The 15,415-nt window shown below is 45.4% G+C and overlaps 3 protein-coding genes across 3 annotated transcripts; 1 reads left to right on the top strand and 2 right to left on the bottom strand.

The window, feature by feature from the left end:
• Positions 1–322: 322 nt before the first annotated feature.
• LOC128715674 (uncharacterized) lies at positions 323–1,438 on the bottom strand. The gene is made up of 3 exons (XM_053810584.1): positions 1,421–1,438; positions 1,024–1,333; positions 323–936 (listed from the first exon to the last, which is right to left on the bottom strand). The coding sequence occupies exons 1-3, from the start codon at positions 1,436–1,438 to the stop codon at positions 323–325; spliced, it is 942 nt and encodes a 313-aa protein (XP_053666559.1).
• An 8,226-nt stretch (positions 1,439–9,664) lies between these two features.
• On the top strand, positions 9,665–11,444 carry LOC128715680 (endocuticle structural glycoprotein ABD-4-like). The gene is made up of 3 exons (XM_053810591.1): positions 9,665–9,673; positions 10,380–10,501; positions 11,174–11,444. Exons 1-3 carry the CDS (start codon positions 9,665–9,667, stop codon positions 11,442–11,444), a joined length of 402 nt encoding a protein of 133 aa, XP_053666566.1.
• A 953-nt stretch (positions 11,445–12,397) lies between these two features.
• LOC128715678 (endocuticle structural glycoprotein SgAbd-3-like) lies at positions 12,398–12,914 on the bottom strand. Its single transcript, XM_053810589.1, has 2 exons — positions 12,639–12,914; positions 12,398–12,568 (listed from the first exon to the last, which is right to left on the bottom strand). Exons 1-2 carry the CDS (start codon positions 12,912–12,914, stop codon positions 12,398–12,400), a joined length of 447 nt encoding a protein of 148 aa, XP_053666564.1.
• Positions 12,915–15,415: the final 2,501 nt, after the last annotated feature.

Consider the following 15,415-nt stretch of genomic DNA (forward strand, 5'->3'; position numbering starts at 1 on the left):
GAGACTTATTTTTTTTTAGAGTTTTTGTTTTTAGACTTCAGGTTCCAACATTTCTCAGGAAAAAATTGGAATTTAACAAATAAAGTAGTTAAAAAATTCACTTAACGGTTCGTTTATTCGATGTTGAAAACTAATAATTTACAATAGAACACAGTTCATTTGTGGCATCGATCGGTGTGTGCGATCGTTGGAAAATGTTGTTGCACCCCACGGGAACCTCACGTGTTCCCAGTTGACTTGACTTGACTGTTGCTGCTCAATCTGACTGCTACCCGACTGCTCGCCGTTACCTCCCTGTATTCCAAGTCAGTTTACGCCCAACTTACTTTCGCTGCTGGCTCGCGATGTACTCGAGCGAACGGGCGATCGCTTCGGGCGTCGGTGGTGGCGTTGGCAGATGGGCACCCTGCGGCTGGAATCCGTTCTCATCGGCAACGTAGTCGACGCGGTACTTCTGGCCATCATCGCCGACGTACTCGTAGTAGCCCTTGGCGCGGAGCGTCTCGTTCTCGGTGTTGCGGTCATCGATCTTGCCCGATTCGGCGGCCTCAATGTTGTTCTCATTGGCGTACTTGTAGTAGTATCCATCATCGTTGAACTGCTTCACCTGCTCCTTGATCTTTTCGTATCCGGCATCGCCACCGTTGTTTCCACCGAAGCGGGACGCAGTGCCCGATCCCGATCCGAGACGATTTCCTGATCCAGCACCGCCAGCACCTCCGGCACCACCAGCACCGCCAGCACCGAAGCGAGAACCAGCACCACCGGCACCACCAGCACCGCCAGCTCCGAATCCAGCACCACCGGCACCGCCAGCACCTCCGGCACCGCCAGCTCCGAAACCGCCATCATCACCACCGAAACCAGATGCACCGAATCCGCCAGCTCCAGCATTGCCACTGCCCGATCCAGCACCGAATCGGCTACCTCCGGCACCTGGAAGAAGCCATTGCATTCAATCAAGGAACCATTCCTGCCGGAAAAAAAATCTTCCGAAAGGACAACACGCCATCTACTTACCACCAGCACCGCCAGCACCACCCAGTCCACCGGCACCGCCAGCACCACCGAATCCACCGGCACCACCAGCACCTCCGAATCCACCAGCTCCGGCACCTCCGAATCCACCGGCACCACCGGCACCACCGAAACCACCCGATCCGCCTACCTTACCCGGGCTACCCGGTCGGTACTTGCCATCGTCGTACTTGCCGCGACCGTCCGGACGCCAGCGGCCATCATCCCACTTCGTCTCGTAGTACTCCGGATAGTAGCGGCCATCGTTCGGGACGGGGGCCTGGGCCAGGGCGCAGCCAAACATGGCCAATGCCAACTGCACAGACGGAGAAAACCACAACCACACCAATTAGTCGGTACAAAACACACGCTCCCAACACGATCCTGCCACAAAACCACTTACCAATGCAACACACTTCATCGTGCAAAAGTTTTTAGTAACGGGTGACAGTGATTGTTGAACAACTCGAACTGCTTTTTGCACACTTTCACTGCTTCTTCTCCCTTGGGCTTAGACTGTGCCGAAAGCAGAAGAACTAATGTTGTAGCATCTTCGCGCACGCGTAGCTTTTATAGTACGATTTAGCCGAAATGTGCTCCGAAACGCCGAAGCGAAGATTCTGCGTTGCCCCAGCGTTCCCCAAGACGCACCCATCCATCCCTCGTCCGACGGGCGACCGGACGGCCCAACACACACGCGCATCGTCAAACCAGATAAAATGACCAAACCAGTGGCATCGGCAACAGCCACGCCACATACAAGAACCGACTAAGCAACAACAGCAGCAGCAAATATCCACACATATCTACACTTTTTGGATCGTTTAGCAGCCAAATCCGTAAGGGGATGATGCTACGAACTTAACCCCACTATCGGTTCGCCTGCCACTATCTGAGCCAAATGGTACATCTCTCGCTCTCTCTCTCTCTCTCTCTCTCTCTCTCCCTATCTCCTTCTTACGATGTCGTTCGTTGGAGGAGCCAAAAAAAAACTGTCTCCAATGCCTCCGCAGGATCGCACGCGAAGAAGCCACCTGATCTACATATAATATCAATTATAATATATTATATCTCGTCCAGTCGCGCCACCCGCTCCGAACGAAAGCGAGAGTGGGACGGAACCTGGGCCGGCCAACCAACAACAGCAGCAAAACAGCCAAATCCAACTTCACGGTTTTTGTGCGTCCACATTACATTTCGGGAATGCTTTCGGAGCAAGGATGCTCCGGAGCGGCCTCCGGTACGTTCCACGGTCAAGTCCTTGAACCATGAGGGTTTTTTTTATTTTTTGCAGATTCTCCCGCAACCGCCGTAACCAATGGAAGCGAGCTGATCTTGATTTTCACTGCAAAGCAGTCGGGAATCTTCGACGGGATTGGATGCGCTAAAAAAACCAAAACAGACACACACGCACACACGTCTGCCAAATCAAACTGTTCCAGTGGGTGTTTGGCTTCATTGAACTTTACGGTACACGGGGTTTTGCATTTTAGCGTGCGTTTATCGTCGATTTCATTCATCCATCGATCGATGCAAGTTCACACGTTTCGGGACGATGATATGATGTAACGCCAGCCGGGCGTAAAGGTTGCACAGTTCGGACCGATTCTGAGCTAGGGAATGGTGTGTTAATGATGTTGTTAAAAAACGTCGTTCATATTTATCAAACGTTGACCTTCTAGTTCGGCTGAATATCCCAAACCCGAACCCGAAATAGCGGACATACGATCATGCATGTGTGTATGAACTTTGTCTCATAGAACGGATTCGTTTGTTATTCGATTTATGGTAACTTATTCGCTAACCTTTACTTAGAATTTATTTTACTGACATGAAAAGAAATAGCTACAGCAGTGTAGAAGGACTGGAATAATAAATAATGGTTGCAAATATTAGGAAATTTGTGTACCAGACAGTACTTATTAAAGGAAGAATCAAGTCAAAAGGACTTCTTGACCAAGTTTGTGAGCGAGATCGTCTAAATCGTTATAAGTAAGCAATTACTGAGGATTCGAACTAGAATAAGTACTTCCCAAAAAAGGATAATGTAAAGATAGAGTAGTAGGCTGGGAGATTTGTGAAATCACATCAGGGGTTCAGAATCTGGAAGGAAATTCCATCATCTGGAAGGTAATCCCAACAATCAGCCTCAGAGATCCAAGTCCCATCCTCAAGAACTCAATGCTCTCAACCGTGAGCTCGTCGCCATCTTGTGAATGATCTCCAGCCCAGCTCTGGACATTGACATCGATGCCTCAAGTTTTTTATTGAGATTTTTGGAGCAAATAGATATTAAGTATTTTAATGAATTGCCTAATACCCAATCATGTATTGAAGGCTATGATACGAAATCACGCTTTGAGAATTCAAAGAATACAGGGTGTCTCTAACAGCCATTGCCGACTATTCTCGATAGCACCTCCATCGATAGTTAGTATGAAGAAACGTTGGGATGGGAATTGGTACCAGTCCTGCAACACTACCTCTGAAACCACCAGGTATCAATGTGAAATGCTTTTATTGCTCATTCAAATTCAAACAAGAACCACATTAACGTCGCTGAAATACATTTTATAATACGTTGAAGATTTGACTTTAAAGCCCTTAAAATACTCTTCAACAAACTAAACCGATTTTACAGCTATCTGCATCTATAATTAACAGCTTTATTTGTGCGGCCAGGTATATACAGCTCATGACAAGAATACCAACACCAATCTGATGCAAAGGGGGAAGAGATGAGAGTCGAGAAAAGGCAAAGAATATCCGAGACTGTTCTCTCCAATTCGGACCGGCGCCAGTCCATCCATCTCATTTTGTGCACCTTCCCAATTCCCAACTAGTTTTCCGCTGATAATTTGCATCCGACCAGAGGTACACCATCGTTTTGTCCCTCGCCTTGACACGCACCCGGTTGATCGGTGACCGGAATAGGGTGTTTTTTTTTGCTAATTTCTAACCCCCCTCCCCCCAATACGTCTTTCGAAATCCTGGCTTGTTTTGCAAACATTCGCAGGTTCATGAAGAAATTTATCGAAGCGTCACCCGCATGCCGCTGATGTTTGCGAGCCAAGTGCCCGGCGAGCAGTTCCGGATGCGAGTGTACAATGCCAGACCGGCCGGCGTGGTAACCTGATCGATCGGCATTGATCTGTTGAATTCTTCGCACGAAACTTCCATGACCTCTGATAATTGGACGACTGGTTTAGTATACCGCGTCCGATACTAGTACGCGGAAGGCACGGGTTTCGCCATCGCCTACTTGCGACCGTAAGTGTGGCCGAACGGGTCGCCATTTATTGTAGGTTGGGACCCATCCTAGAATCCCGTCCCACACACACACATGCCGTAAATGATGGAAATCGAAATGATGAAACGATATTCAAATAACACACCCGAGACAAGATTAGATAGAGAGACATTAATGGAATGGTTTTTATCAATTTACATTTATTGGATTTGTTTGATCAGCGCAGTACGATTGATTGGCTAATGGCGTGATGTGGAGCAGGGACTGTTGGTGAAGAGGTATATGATTTTTCTAACGTTTGCAAGAAAGTAAGTAAAATACTCACAGGAAAGCAACGATTCGATAGCATTGTTATACAATTTTATGCCTTAAAAATGTTGACATTTTCAGTAGAACATCGCTGACATTTGCATGACTCATCCTCTAAACGTTTCGCGGCATCTGCTAGCATCGGACCCGCGGACCCGAAATGATGTCACACATATTTCATATATTATTTCAAATTAAGCCTATGCCAAATGATGCAAAATATTTGCCCGCTTTTTTCGCACATCGGTTGCACTAATTTATGCAACGTCCACCAAACGGAAAACTGCTTCGGTCAAAACAATATAAATTACCGTGTCCGTTTAGTAGCGCCGGACGACGCAGCTTCTAATCAGTAAGTTACAATTAATTTTCCACATCCTGCACCGGGGACCGCCCGCTAGGTGACGAAATGCGTGCCGGCCGCCCGAACTATGACGATCGGGCTGACGGGAGCATGATGGTTGGCGAAATGTTTCCCAATCACGCCCGGTCCGGCGCGAACGATAGAATCCGTCATCAATCTGTTAATTACGCACACTTCTCAGCGCGAACGTGGCGATGCCACGGTATCAGCACGCCCGGCAGCGCTGTCCCCGGCCTAGCGCTTCGCGAGCAGGGACAGCACCGAAGGTTAGCGTGCCGCGAAACACGGCCCGAACGAAGAATACAGCCGCAGTACCAACGTCGAAACTGGAAAAACTGGACAAAATTAACTGGCGGAACCGGGCGGGCATGTGAACCGATCAAAATAAAATCGAATCCCGACCGTAGCGTTTGAGCGGCTGAGGTCGCACAGACACAAATATTGTGCAGTTCCGTATGCAAATTCAGCGTGCCGGGGCCGCTTCACGTCTTCCAATGCGAAATCCTTTCGTTTTGGGTGTTTTTGTTTCGCTTCTTGTTTCGTCTCCATCCGTTCTAAACGCAGAAAGGTTGGCACCGTGGAAACATTATCTTCACTTTCGATACAGTCACCGACACACACACACGGGGCGCGCGCCATGAGCACACAGGGGGAGGGAGAATGATAAGGTGGTGGAGCATCTGTAGGAATTCCACATGAAGGCAAATATGCAAATCTTCCCATGCCATAAACGCCGATATGCTCTGAACTCGTTTCTATTCCCCAGCACGATCGATGCTTTGTTTTAGATGGCTTTTCAACCTCCACACCCTCTCCACACCTCCCCCCCCTCCCGCCATCCTTCCAGCCCCCCTTTTCCATCGATCAAACGTGGGCGATGTGGACACCGAGGGGGTTTGGAAGCGCTTTGGAGAAGACAAGATTTGGGGGTGTAAGTCCAAGTAAGTTCGTAATGGCGGAGAAAGATGGCATGGCGCAACCTGCGCCTTTGAACCAATTCTTGTCACCCAATGCCTCGGTCGGCCAACGGTGACAGGTAAATATCAAGCGCCCGCAGCATCAGTTGGCACCGGGCGGCTCGGGGCGGCTAGATGACCTACACCGGTATCGGTATTCAAATATCGGAATAGCGATAAAATTCAAAGTATTACCAGACCGCCTCACCGCCCGCTAGGAGCGTGGACTGCCCACGGTCGATGGTGACGACGAGGCCGGGCCGCAGAGATGGCGTCTCTTGTTACAGGCTCGTCCCCCGGCTGGTTGGGTCCGGTTCGCATGGTAAGATGATCGCTTCCGGAAACCAGTTTCAATCGGGACAGAACGCACCAGTTCGGGTGTCGTCGTTCTTACCGGTTCTGATGAAAATAGATCAGACGTTGCCTCGATGTGTCCAACAGGATGCGAACGAGAGCGCAAAACAACCTGGAAGTTCGGATTCGAGCTAATGCTTTCCATTTCATCGTGTACCACATTAAATGTCCCCATATTAATCCTTTCATTTTCATCACACTGCAAACAACAACGGTTTAAACATATCGACCATTTGTAAGCAGTCGAGCAGCAAACGCCAACCGTACGGCAGGAAAGGCTTATCGGTCTTTATTAGCTACCAAAAGCTGAAATGCATGGAATTTTATAGGTTTGCCGATGGGCGAGATCGTTCGTCACCCGATGCATCCTCCCGTGTCGCTGGTTGATCGTCATTCGCTGACAACGAAACAACAACAAAAAACCACATTTTTACGGCTGGCTGTTGCAGCGAAAATGTCATTCTGTGTGTGTGTGGATGAGGTAATTCACGGCCAGAAGGAGTGTGCAGCATCCACCAGATGGTTAGACCGTGCAGAATGGTGATGGTGCTCGAAAAGAAAGGAACACGGTGACTGTTTCCTTGGCGGGAAGCAAATTAGCATACATGGTGGCTGCAGCTTCTTGGGGGATGGTATGTTTGTAACATGCCGGTCGTAGAATGCCAAAAACTGGTGTTAGTAACAAGCGCTGAAGACGTATTAACTTAGCATATCATTCCTTCGCTATACATTCTTGATGTAATGGCGTCTTCTTCAGCTTTGTTTTAAATTCCTTTTGTCGAACGCAAGCCCATCGCCCCACTAATGGATGTGTCCCATTTAAGCACATTGTAATAGGGATCTTCAATCGATTTAGCTATTTGGAATGATTTGCCGTTATGAGGCATTTAATGCTGAAATATTTACCCCTAACACATTCGCGCCAACCCATCCCACTTGAGCACGAAGTGCGTAATCCTGTAGGGCTGCGATGTGTTATTCGATGGCTTGCGTAGAGTGTTAATTCGATTATATATGATCCATTGTGATTAGCATAAATGATCGCATGTAATGGTGGGACAGGGTGAAAACATCGCCGAAGGGGTGACGATCAAAGCTTTTCAATTCAATGGGGTGAAACGGAAAGCTTTTGTATTGTGTTCAAGTCAGCAGATGAGCTTGAGATGAGATTGTATGCAAGTTGGTATTGGCTTTTTATTTGTTATTTTGTAATTTTATTATTTTTATTTGTAATTCAAATCATAATAATTATTACACCCTATGCAAACTAAGAGCTTTTTAGCCATGATTATCTGGTATTGCTAAACATGTTTCAAAAATTGATCAGGCCATTATTTTGTTACTATATAAGGTCTGTTTTGAAGCCGTTGACAAATGTGAAGCAACATTATTCATTCGGTAAAATAAATAATCTTTCTTACATTTATTTCACAGTGCATTCATAAATTATAGCGTAGAGTAAGATAATTTACTACACCAAAGAATATTTGAGTATTTTTATACTTACTGGATTGTTATAATTAAAAATGTGATTATTATAATAATGTTACTTAAATAATTTATTACATATGTATTGTATGAATCGTTATGTTTATTGTTTTCATAATTGATTCCATATTTGAATGCAAAAAAAAAAGTTAAATATGTTCATGTTATGCATTAATCAATAATTTTAAAATAAAGTTTCATTAATCTCTCCCTTTCTCAAATCCTTTTTCATTTGTTTTTTTTATGTTGCTACACTTTTTGTTGTCAACTTTTTTTTTAAATAAAGTTTATGTTATTTAATGTTTGTCTGGGTATATTTGGCTTTGGTTTTGCTTCATATTTTATCTTAGCTTTTTTGCTATCCCATGACTAGTTTATAGATTTTTATGTTGTTTATTCCATGAATTATTCACTTAACTTATAATTTATATGATAATATTTAAACATATTACTAAATAATATGAAATCAAGCTGATCGATTCAGTAAAAGTTGATAGAAAAAAGATTACATATCATTGAAAAATAAAACTGTTATAACTTTTATTTAGACGAGATCGATCATACCGCCAGAACTTAAGCCAGAAGTTTGAGCACATCTCCCAACCCATTCTTTCATTTCAATCAACATCGACACACACTTTTGATATTTCTAACAGCACATCAACGATCCACCAACGCAACGCGATGCGCTTTCCTTGCCATCAACGGGCGGGCGTTAAGCGTGCACCGTAACCCTGTTGGCATCGCGTTGCACTTTGGCAAAACGGTCGATATTTAAATGTCAGGCTGCGCCCGACCAGATCGTACGTCTTCAGCCGAACAAATTGTCACCTTATTGCGTCAGTTGAAGAATTAATCATGCGGTTCCTCCGCCGCGTCTGGTATGTGATCGCCCAGCATCCACTGATCCGTGGATGGGATGGAAAACGCTCAAACGCCTTTCCTTCGGCCTGGCGTACAAACGGTGCGAGCTGTCACGTGATCAATGGGCCCCAACTGATGCTTTCAGCGTGACAGTGACGATGATGATGCGTGTAGTCTTCTGCTTCGCGCTGGGTAGAGTGACTGGAGGATGCAAATTTATTGCCGATAGAAGGTACAACCGGCAAAAGGAGATTTCTTTACGATAGGTACGAACTTGGGGACATAATTTCTGCATATTATTAAGTGTGAGCGAATGTGAATAAAATCGTTCGGATGCTGCCTGCCAACGTAGTACGGAGTATGTAAATTGGATCATTTATTCTTCCTCCAATGATCGCTACAAAACGATCTACATATAAGCCTAGCTCATACTAATTTACATCGGATGAGCAATTATAACACCACAAAATGTTGAATATTTATCACAATCGAGGTCTAGCTTCTTTCGCGCTTTACAAAAAAAAATGCCATCACTATCACTTTCGATACAATGTCATCAAACAGACAGCATGGGTAGCTTTTAGCTTAAATGAACACTTTCGATCGTCGCGTCACGGCGTCAGCACCGAGCAGGGTGTTAAATCATTCATCTAATCTCCGTTTTCACTAAAAAATTCTTTCCCTTTCCACCTTTCGCAGCTGGGAACGCTTGCCGGAATGCATTTGTATATTATATTGTTTGATGTATGGCTCGATGTCTTACCAGGTGGCACTGTGGCACCGGTTGGAGGTTGTTTGAGGCAGCGCGTTGGGGGTGGAGACACCTCAACTGCACAAGTATCGCACAAGAACGCAACACACCGATGGCCGGCGCAAACGCATCTATAAATACAGTACACGGTGGTTCTATTCTTTCATTAGTATCCACTATCAGCTACCGCACTGGGCTAGCCAGTGCAAACGTCAAACTCCGGTTGGTACTTCGTCTAGCATCTCCGCACCGCACTGTTGGCACTGTTTTCTCCGGGTGTTGTGAAGGTTTTGGATAACAAACTACCCACCATGAAGTGTGTAAGTATTGTGAAATACTTTTTAACATCTTGATTTGCTTGTGCTTGTTGAACAAATGAAAGTGAAATCTGAACCGATCGCGTGCGAAATAACCTTCTTTGGTGACCCTCTTTTTTTCTGGGTATGTAATAATCGCATCAAATTGTACCGCTTTACGATGTGTGTTTAAGTGTGTGGTTTTGTGCATCGACGATTACATAAACAAATACCTTTGAGAAAAATGAAAAATCACCGATCGACCCGAATGAAGACGGGCCCAGATGGTGTAATTACGACCACCAGCCGGAAGGAAGTGAAGTGCAAAAAATAACAAATTGCCAAAAAACATTTTGCATCACTCTTGGTACCTTCTCGGTGGGTGGTTCCTCCGTCAGTGGGTGTATATTTTGTTATGTTTTCGATGGAATGGTTTGGAAGAAGCTTTTCCGTTGGAGTTTGTCGACTGCAACATGAGTGCGAAAAGGCGAATGGAAAGTAAATCGTTGAACGAACGTTGATATGAATGCATTTGCTTTATTACTTGTAATGAATTATTTACAAGCGAAATGAAGCAGCTCGTGCCCGAGCTGTTTTTTTTCTGCTAAAGTTGATTTTAATAAGCTGCAGTTGAAAAATTAATGACCTTAAGCGTATTGCAGGAAATGCACTTTGCAGCAACGCTATTTACCACCCACTATTCTGTCCCCGCTTTTACACTCTCTTCCAGGAAATTGTTCTTCTGTTTGCCTGTGCATCCCTCGCTCTGGCCGCACCGCAAAGGTCAGACGCTGAAGCAGAGATCCTCCAGCAGGAAAACAACATCGAACCGGACGGAACGTACCAGTACAGGTAACCACACCGGGTCTTCCTTATGCCGCACGCAGTGCTATAACGCATCACAAACACCGGTCACCGAATTTGCATATCAAACATTGAACACAAAACGTGTGAAAATGGCACTCGGTTCAGTAACAATTCGTGTAACAGCAACAGCAAAAAAAAGGGGCAAACGCGCTGGCCATGCTTTAGCGACTGCAATTGAAACGCGTAATTGCGCTATTCTTCTTGGTGCGGCAATCGAAAAAAAAACATCTGGCTAACAATTAGCTTCATAATGAAAGATTTGATTACGATAATTGGGAAGGTGTGTTGTGTTGGGCACTTCCGATAGATGAAGCTTCCCTTTTTTGTGTTTTGTTTTGGGCCTCTCGAACTGACGGTGAACTCTGCTGTGTGAAAATGTACGAAACATCCATCATCCATCCATTTAAGCAGCACCAGCATGCATCCCGTAGAAAGATATTAGCACGTTTCAATGGCGCGAAAAGTTGGCCCATAGCGCACACGGGCGTTTTTTTGTGCTGTTGCTGTTGCGCTACCGCCGCATGCGTCACGATCGCAACGATGCAACATTGTCCGATCACTCTCGCTTTTGTTCCTCGCTCGCTTCTTCTACCGTATCCACGCTTTCCACTTCTCAACCCTCTGTTGGCGCGTATCTTCCTTTTCTCGCACAACCAGTTACGAAACGGCCAACGGTATCCGAGGTCAGGAAACGGGAACGCTCAAGCGTGCCAACAATCCCGACACGAGTGATGTAATTGTGGCGGCCGGTTCTATCAGCTATACCGCGCCCGACGGCAGCCTGGTCGAGCTGAGCTACACCGCCGACGATGAGAATGGGTTCCAGCCGTCCGGTGCCCACCTGCCCACGCCACCCCCCATTCCGCCCCAGATCCAGAAGGCGCTCGACTATTTGGCCAGTCTGCCACCGTCGAACCGGCGGCGCTAAGCGTCACGGCTGTGTCATCCCGTCATCTCGAAAACAAAAACCCGACCCAATACTCAGCGCAATCCCCAAAACTCTTTACAAACACATACACACACAAACGCTCACTCAATACTGTAGAAACACATACAAGCACACAGAAACAAGACAGCTTCGCGATCGGTGATCTTTTCCACTTAAGCTTAGGGCAAATGAGTATCAAACGCGTAATAAAGCACGCACATTGAAAAAACAATCAAACGCACGGTTGTATTTATGATATTGGATCGGTGTTATATTAATTAGACCTCGTTTTGCCAAAATCAACAATTCTAATCTTCAAATAAACCACGATGACAGCTTGTATAACGAATAGCGAACCCTAAAGACGTTATGTTCCCAGGTGAAATGGTAAAATATTAACTAAATGACTAATAAAAAAATCCTTGAGCGAGAAAATACACAGAAATGAAGTGTGAACAGCTTTCCAAGCTGAGAAAGAACCCAAACGGATAGCCCACTCCGAGCAACAAACGATTTCTGCACAATTCCTGGTCACGGCACCAACTAATTTCTTAGTTTAAATGTAAAGCTCCATCGAAGAGGGGATTTTATTTACTTAAAAAAGCTTTCCTTTTTAGTAAAAAAAAATTATTTTTACTTTTACTTAAAACGTTTTACTTAAAAAAAGCATCTTTTGGGAATTTATTGCAAACCGACGCGACGGAGTGGTTAATTTACTATACTGCGTCTTGAGAAGAGATCTCATCCATTTGTCCCAGCATCTAGGATAGGAATAGGATCGTACGGCACCAGATGACGTTGAGTTCATCAAGGATACTGTCTACATTAACACACCATAAATCAAACACATAATATTATAAAGTTAATAAAACAAGCGGAAAAGCAGTTTTATTATCACGCCAATTTATCGCACAACTGCACTCACTGCGTTCACAACATTCCAACAAGTCCGCCTAGAACTTCCGGCCCGGCCCATCCTTGCTCGGGGGCAACGTTGCCAGATGCGCCAGTGCGCGGGCAATCGGTGCAGGAACTGGTGGTGGCGTGGGCAGATGATCACCCACCGGCCGGTAACCATTTTCGTCCGCTATGTACGAGATGGAGTACGTTTTGCCATCGTCACCCTGAAGGAGAATAAAAAACTAATTGTTAAGACATTTGTACGGGGCACCGTTTCGTTCGTTGCATCCGCACCTGGTACGTGTACTGGCCCTGGGAAGCCGTCCCGACCTGATTGTTCACCACAATCTGCTGACCGTCCTGGGCGGCACGCGTACCATCGCCACCCTCGTAGCTGTACCGGAACTTCCCGTCAACCTCGAGCACATTTTCCAAATTCACTATCGGAATTTCCTTGTAGCGGGGCAACGATTGTTGCTGCTGCAGCTGCTGCTGATGCGGTTGCTGCTGATGCTGCTTTTGCGCTCCAATCACACTAAACACGGCCAATAGCACCACCGCCTTCAGCATGTTGAACAAAGTCTCACCGTCTCACACTTTGCACTCGGCACGGCTTTGCAACGACAGCTGCTACGTTCGTTCGATTTATGACGAACGATCAAAAGGACCACTGGAACTGCACCTAAGAACGGGCAGGCAGCAGACTTTTATAGGGTCCCCCTTCAAAACCAGCCACGGTCTACACACGCGCGGTCTGGCGAAAGCGTGGCGCAATGCAATAGAATCCCAACGCCGCCGAGATCCACGATCCCACTCGGGCCGAATCCAGCGCCAGCGTCAAGCACCGCCAAGTAACGCCCTGCCCTTCACTGCACCGGGAGTTGGTGCAGCCCACCCTTAGCCTAAATGGCGTGTTCGTGTGCGCAATGCGGGGATAGTCTTCTTGTTCTCTTCGACCTCTTCCAAGACCGGAGCCAAAGTGCCGTAGATTCTCATAAGCTGGTCGGTTTGGGCTTTTTTTTTTTCTTTACTCGCTTCATGCCTTGTGCCCCTGCCAAACATACTTCGTCATCGGAAACTCAATCCGTGGCCACTCGCGAGACGAGAGCGTGATCCAACCCTAAACCCAATTAATAGTCTCCATGTTCGTTTCGTTCGCTGCCTATAGGATGGTTGTCTTCGGTGGGCCACCCCGAAAACTGCTCGACTTTCCTACCGAAAACCGCAGCCCGGCACACCCGGCCCGCACCGCACCGGCCACACATTCGAAGGGCTCAGTTGTAGAGATTCACTTCGCAGATTCACGCGAGTCCGTACTGGCACGAAATCAACCAGCCGACTTTTTGGCCAATCCCGACCGTGGCAGGCTCGGGGTTTGAAGGTACGGTAAGGGTTTTTGGGCACGGGAAATAAAAGCTTTCGCAACATCCCGACAAACGAACGAACGGTAAGATCACAATGGGAATCTAGCGCTTTAGGGGTTTGGCTGCTGCAAGAATAGAAGCGGCTGTCCGCAGGGTAAAGTGCAATGAACAAAAGGTGGATGTTACCATCCTTCATCGAGCAACTGTGCTCCACTGTTAATGGCCTGTTGGAGTGTATTTTCTAGATCATATTTCATGTTTGATCCACTCGAGCTTGTAAAACATGTTTCACGATCATTTTGGTCGCAGTTGCACCACAAACAGTGTCTTCTTATATGCTATGACTATTTAACATAAAAAATTATAAATAGTTATATATAAATGAATAAACATTTATTAAATCAGCATCGTCTTCCTCGAATGATCTCTTCCACAACAAAAAAGTCCTTGGGATTGGCCATGTTGTTTACACATCTGTAGCGTGTACACTATCCATTTGCTTTTCATCTCTACATTCATTTTCTTTGACCTTCTTTAAAATTAGTATTTTTTACTTGAGTTTATTTTATAGCTGTGCTAATATTTGAAATAGGTCACATGATGATGATCTTATGTTTTTTTTCTTATATTTTATTATTTGCTATCTCGTGTGGTTGACCAAGTGCCATTTAGGTTCGTGGGTTTTATTTTCAGACTCTTCTACGTCCAATATTTGTTTCGTCACGTTTTGTTTACAAATTTGGTATTTGAACCATTTATTTGAATAAATTCATGCGAGTAGATATACTTATCTATTCTTTTCTACTTATTTGATCTATAAACAAATATAACTTTTGATAAACCAATCCAAACAAAAAAAAAAGTCTACAACACTAGTCAAATTATTATTAGTTAGTTTTTATTAATTTTTATTAGTTTTAAATAAGCAAAATAACACAAAAAAACCGTAATAACCATCACGATGCATCTATACATTTAACGCCACAGAAAGAGCTCGATGAGCGGTGTGATGACGAACCTGACTCTAAAACATAAAATTTAAAACCTGATCTATATTGAGAGTAATTCTTTCATTTTCTTATTCGGTTCTAAAGCCAATGGGTAGTGGTTGAAACTTTAGATCTTTCAGCTAAATTCACTAAGGACACGTTTTGTACTAACTGTGACTACTAACCTTAATTAAACTATATGGAGAATATTCAATATCCACCCTAGCTACAAAAAGGAACTACTGATGGATCATTCAATCAGATCAATCTTGGCAAAGGTCTGGTAGGCTTTCATTGTCCACTCCGATATAAAACACGGAAGTCATGCTATGATATTAAAGTCCTTCAAATTGCATCCAAAAGATCAGCTTGTCATATGACACGGATGGTGCGCACATTGGGACAATTCGAAAGGAAGCCCATCCCTATCTTTCTCAAGGCCTCGGCAAATTCGTCCGATTATCAATCTCTTTCCCTTTCCCCCAACTCTGCCTTGAACTGGTCGGCCTAAAAATGTGTCTGCAAATTTCATGCATCCCATCCATGCCATCCGACCAGGCCGAAGGTCAACCACGGAGGATGCAAAGGATGCTAAAATGTAATGCAAAGTGTCGTTGAGTGGAAAAAATTCAAGACACCCCTCCTCCCCCCTCCCCTTCGCCCCACCCGCGGTTTACTATCGTATGTTCAATGTGAAATGTAGTGCCTGCATGCTCTT

Source organism: Anopheles marshallii, chromosome 3 (assembly GCF_943734725.1).
Source record: "Anopheles marshallii chromosome 3, idAnoMarsDA_429_01, whole genome shotgun sequence".
Classification (NCBI taxonomy): Eukaryota; Metazoa; Arthropoda; class Insecta; order Diptera; family Culicidae; genus Anopheles; species Anopheles marshallii.

Bases quoted from the DNA above. Each gene is read 5' to 3' on its own strand.
- LOC128715674 (XM_053810584.1), bottom strand. The intron at 937-1,023 runs GTGGTAAGTAGA...GGCTTCTTCCAG, and splicing joins GGGTGGTGCTGGCGGTGCTG to GTGCCGGAGGTAGCCGATTC.
- LOC128715680 (XM_053810591.1), top strand. The intron at 10,502-11,173 runs GTAACCACACCG...TCGCACAACCAG, and splicing joins GACGGAACGTACCAGTACAG to TTACGAAACGGCCAACGGTA.
- LOC128715678 (XM_053810589.1), bottom strand. From the start codon at position 12,914: ATGCTGAAGGCGGTGGTGCTATTGGCCGTGTTTAGTGTGATTGGAGCG. The intron at 12,569-12,638 runs GTGCGGATGCAA...ATTCTCCTTCAG, and splicing joins AGGGCCAGTACACGTACCAG to GGTGACGATGGCAAAACGTA.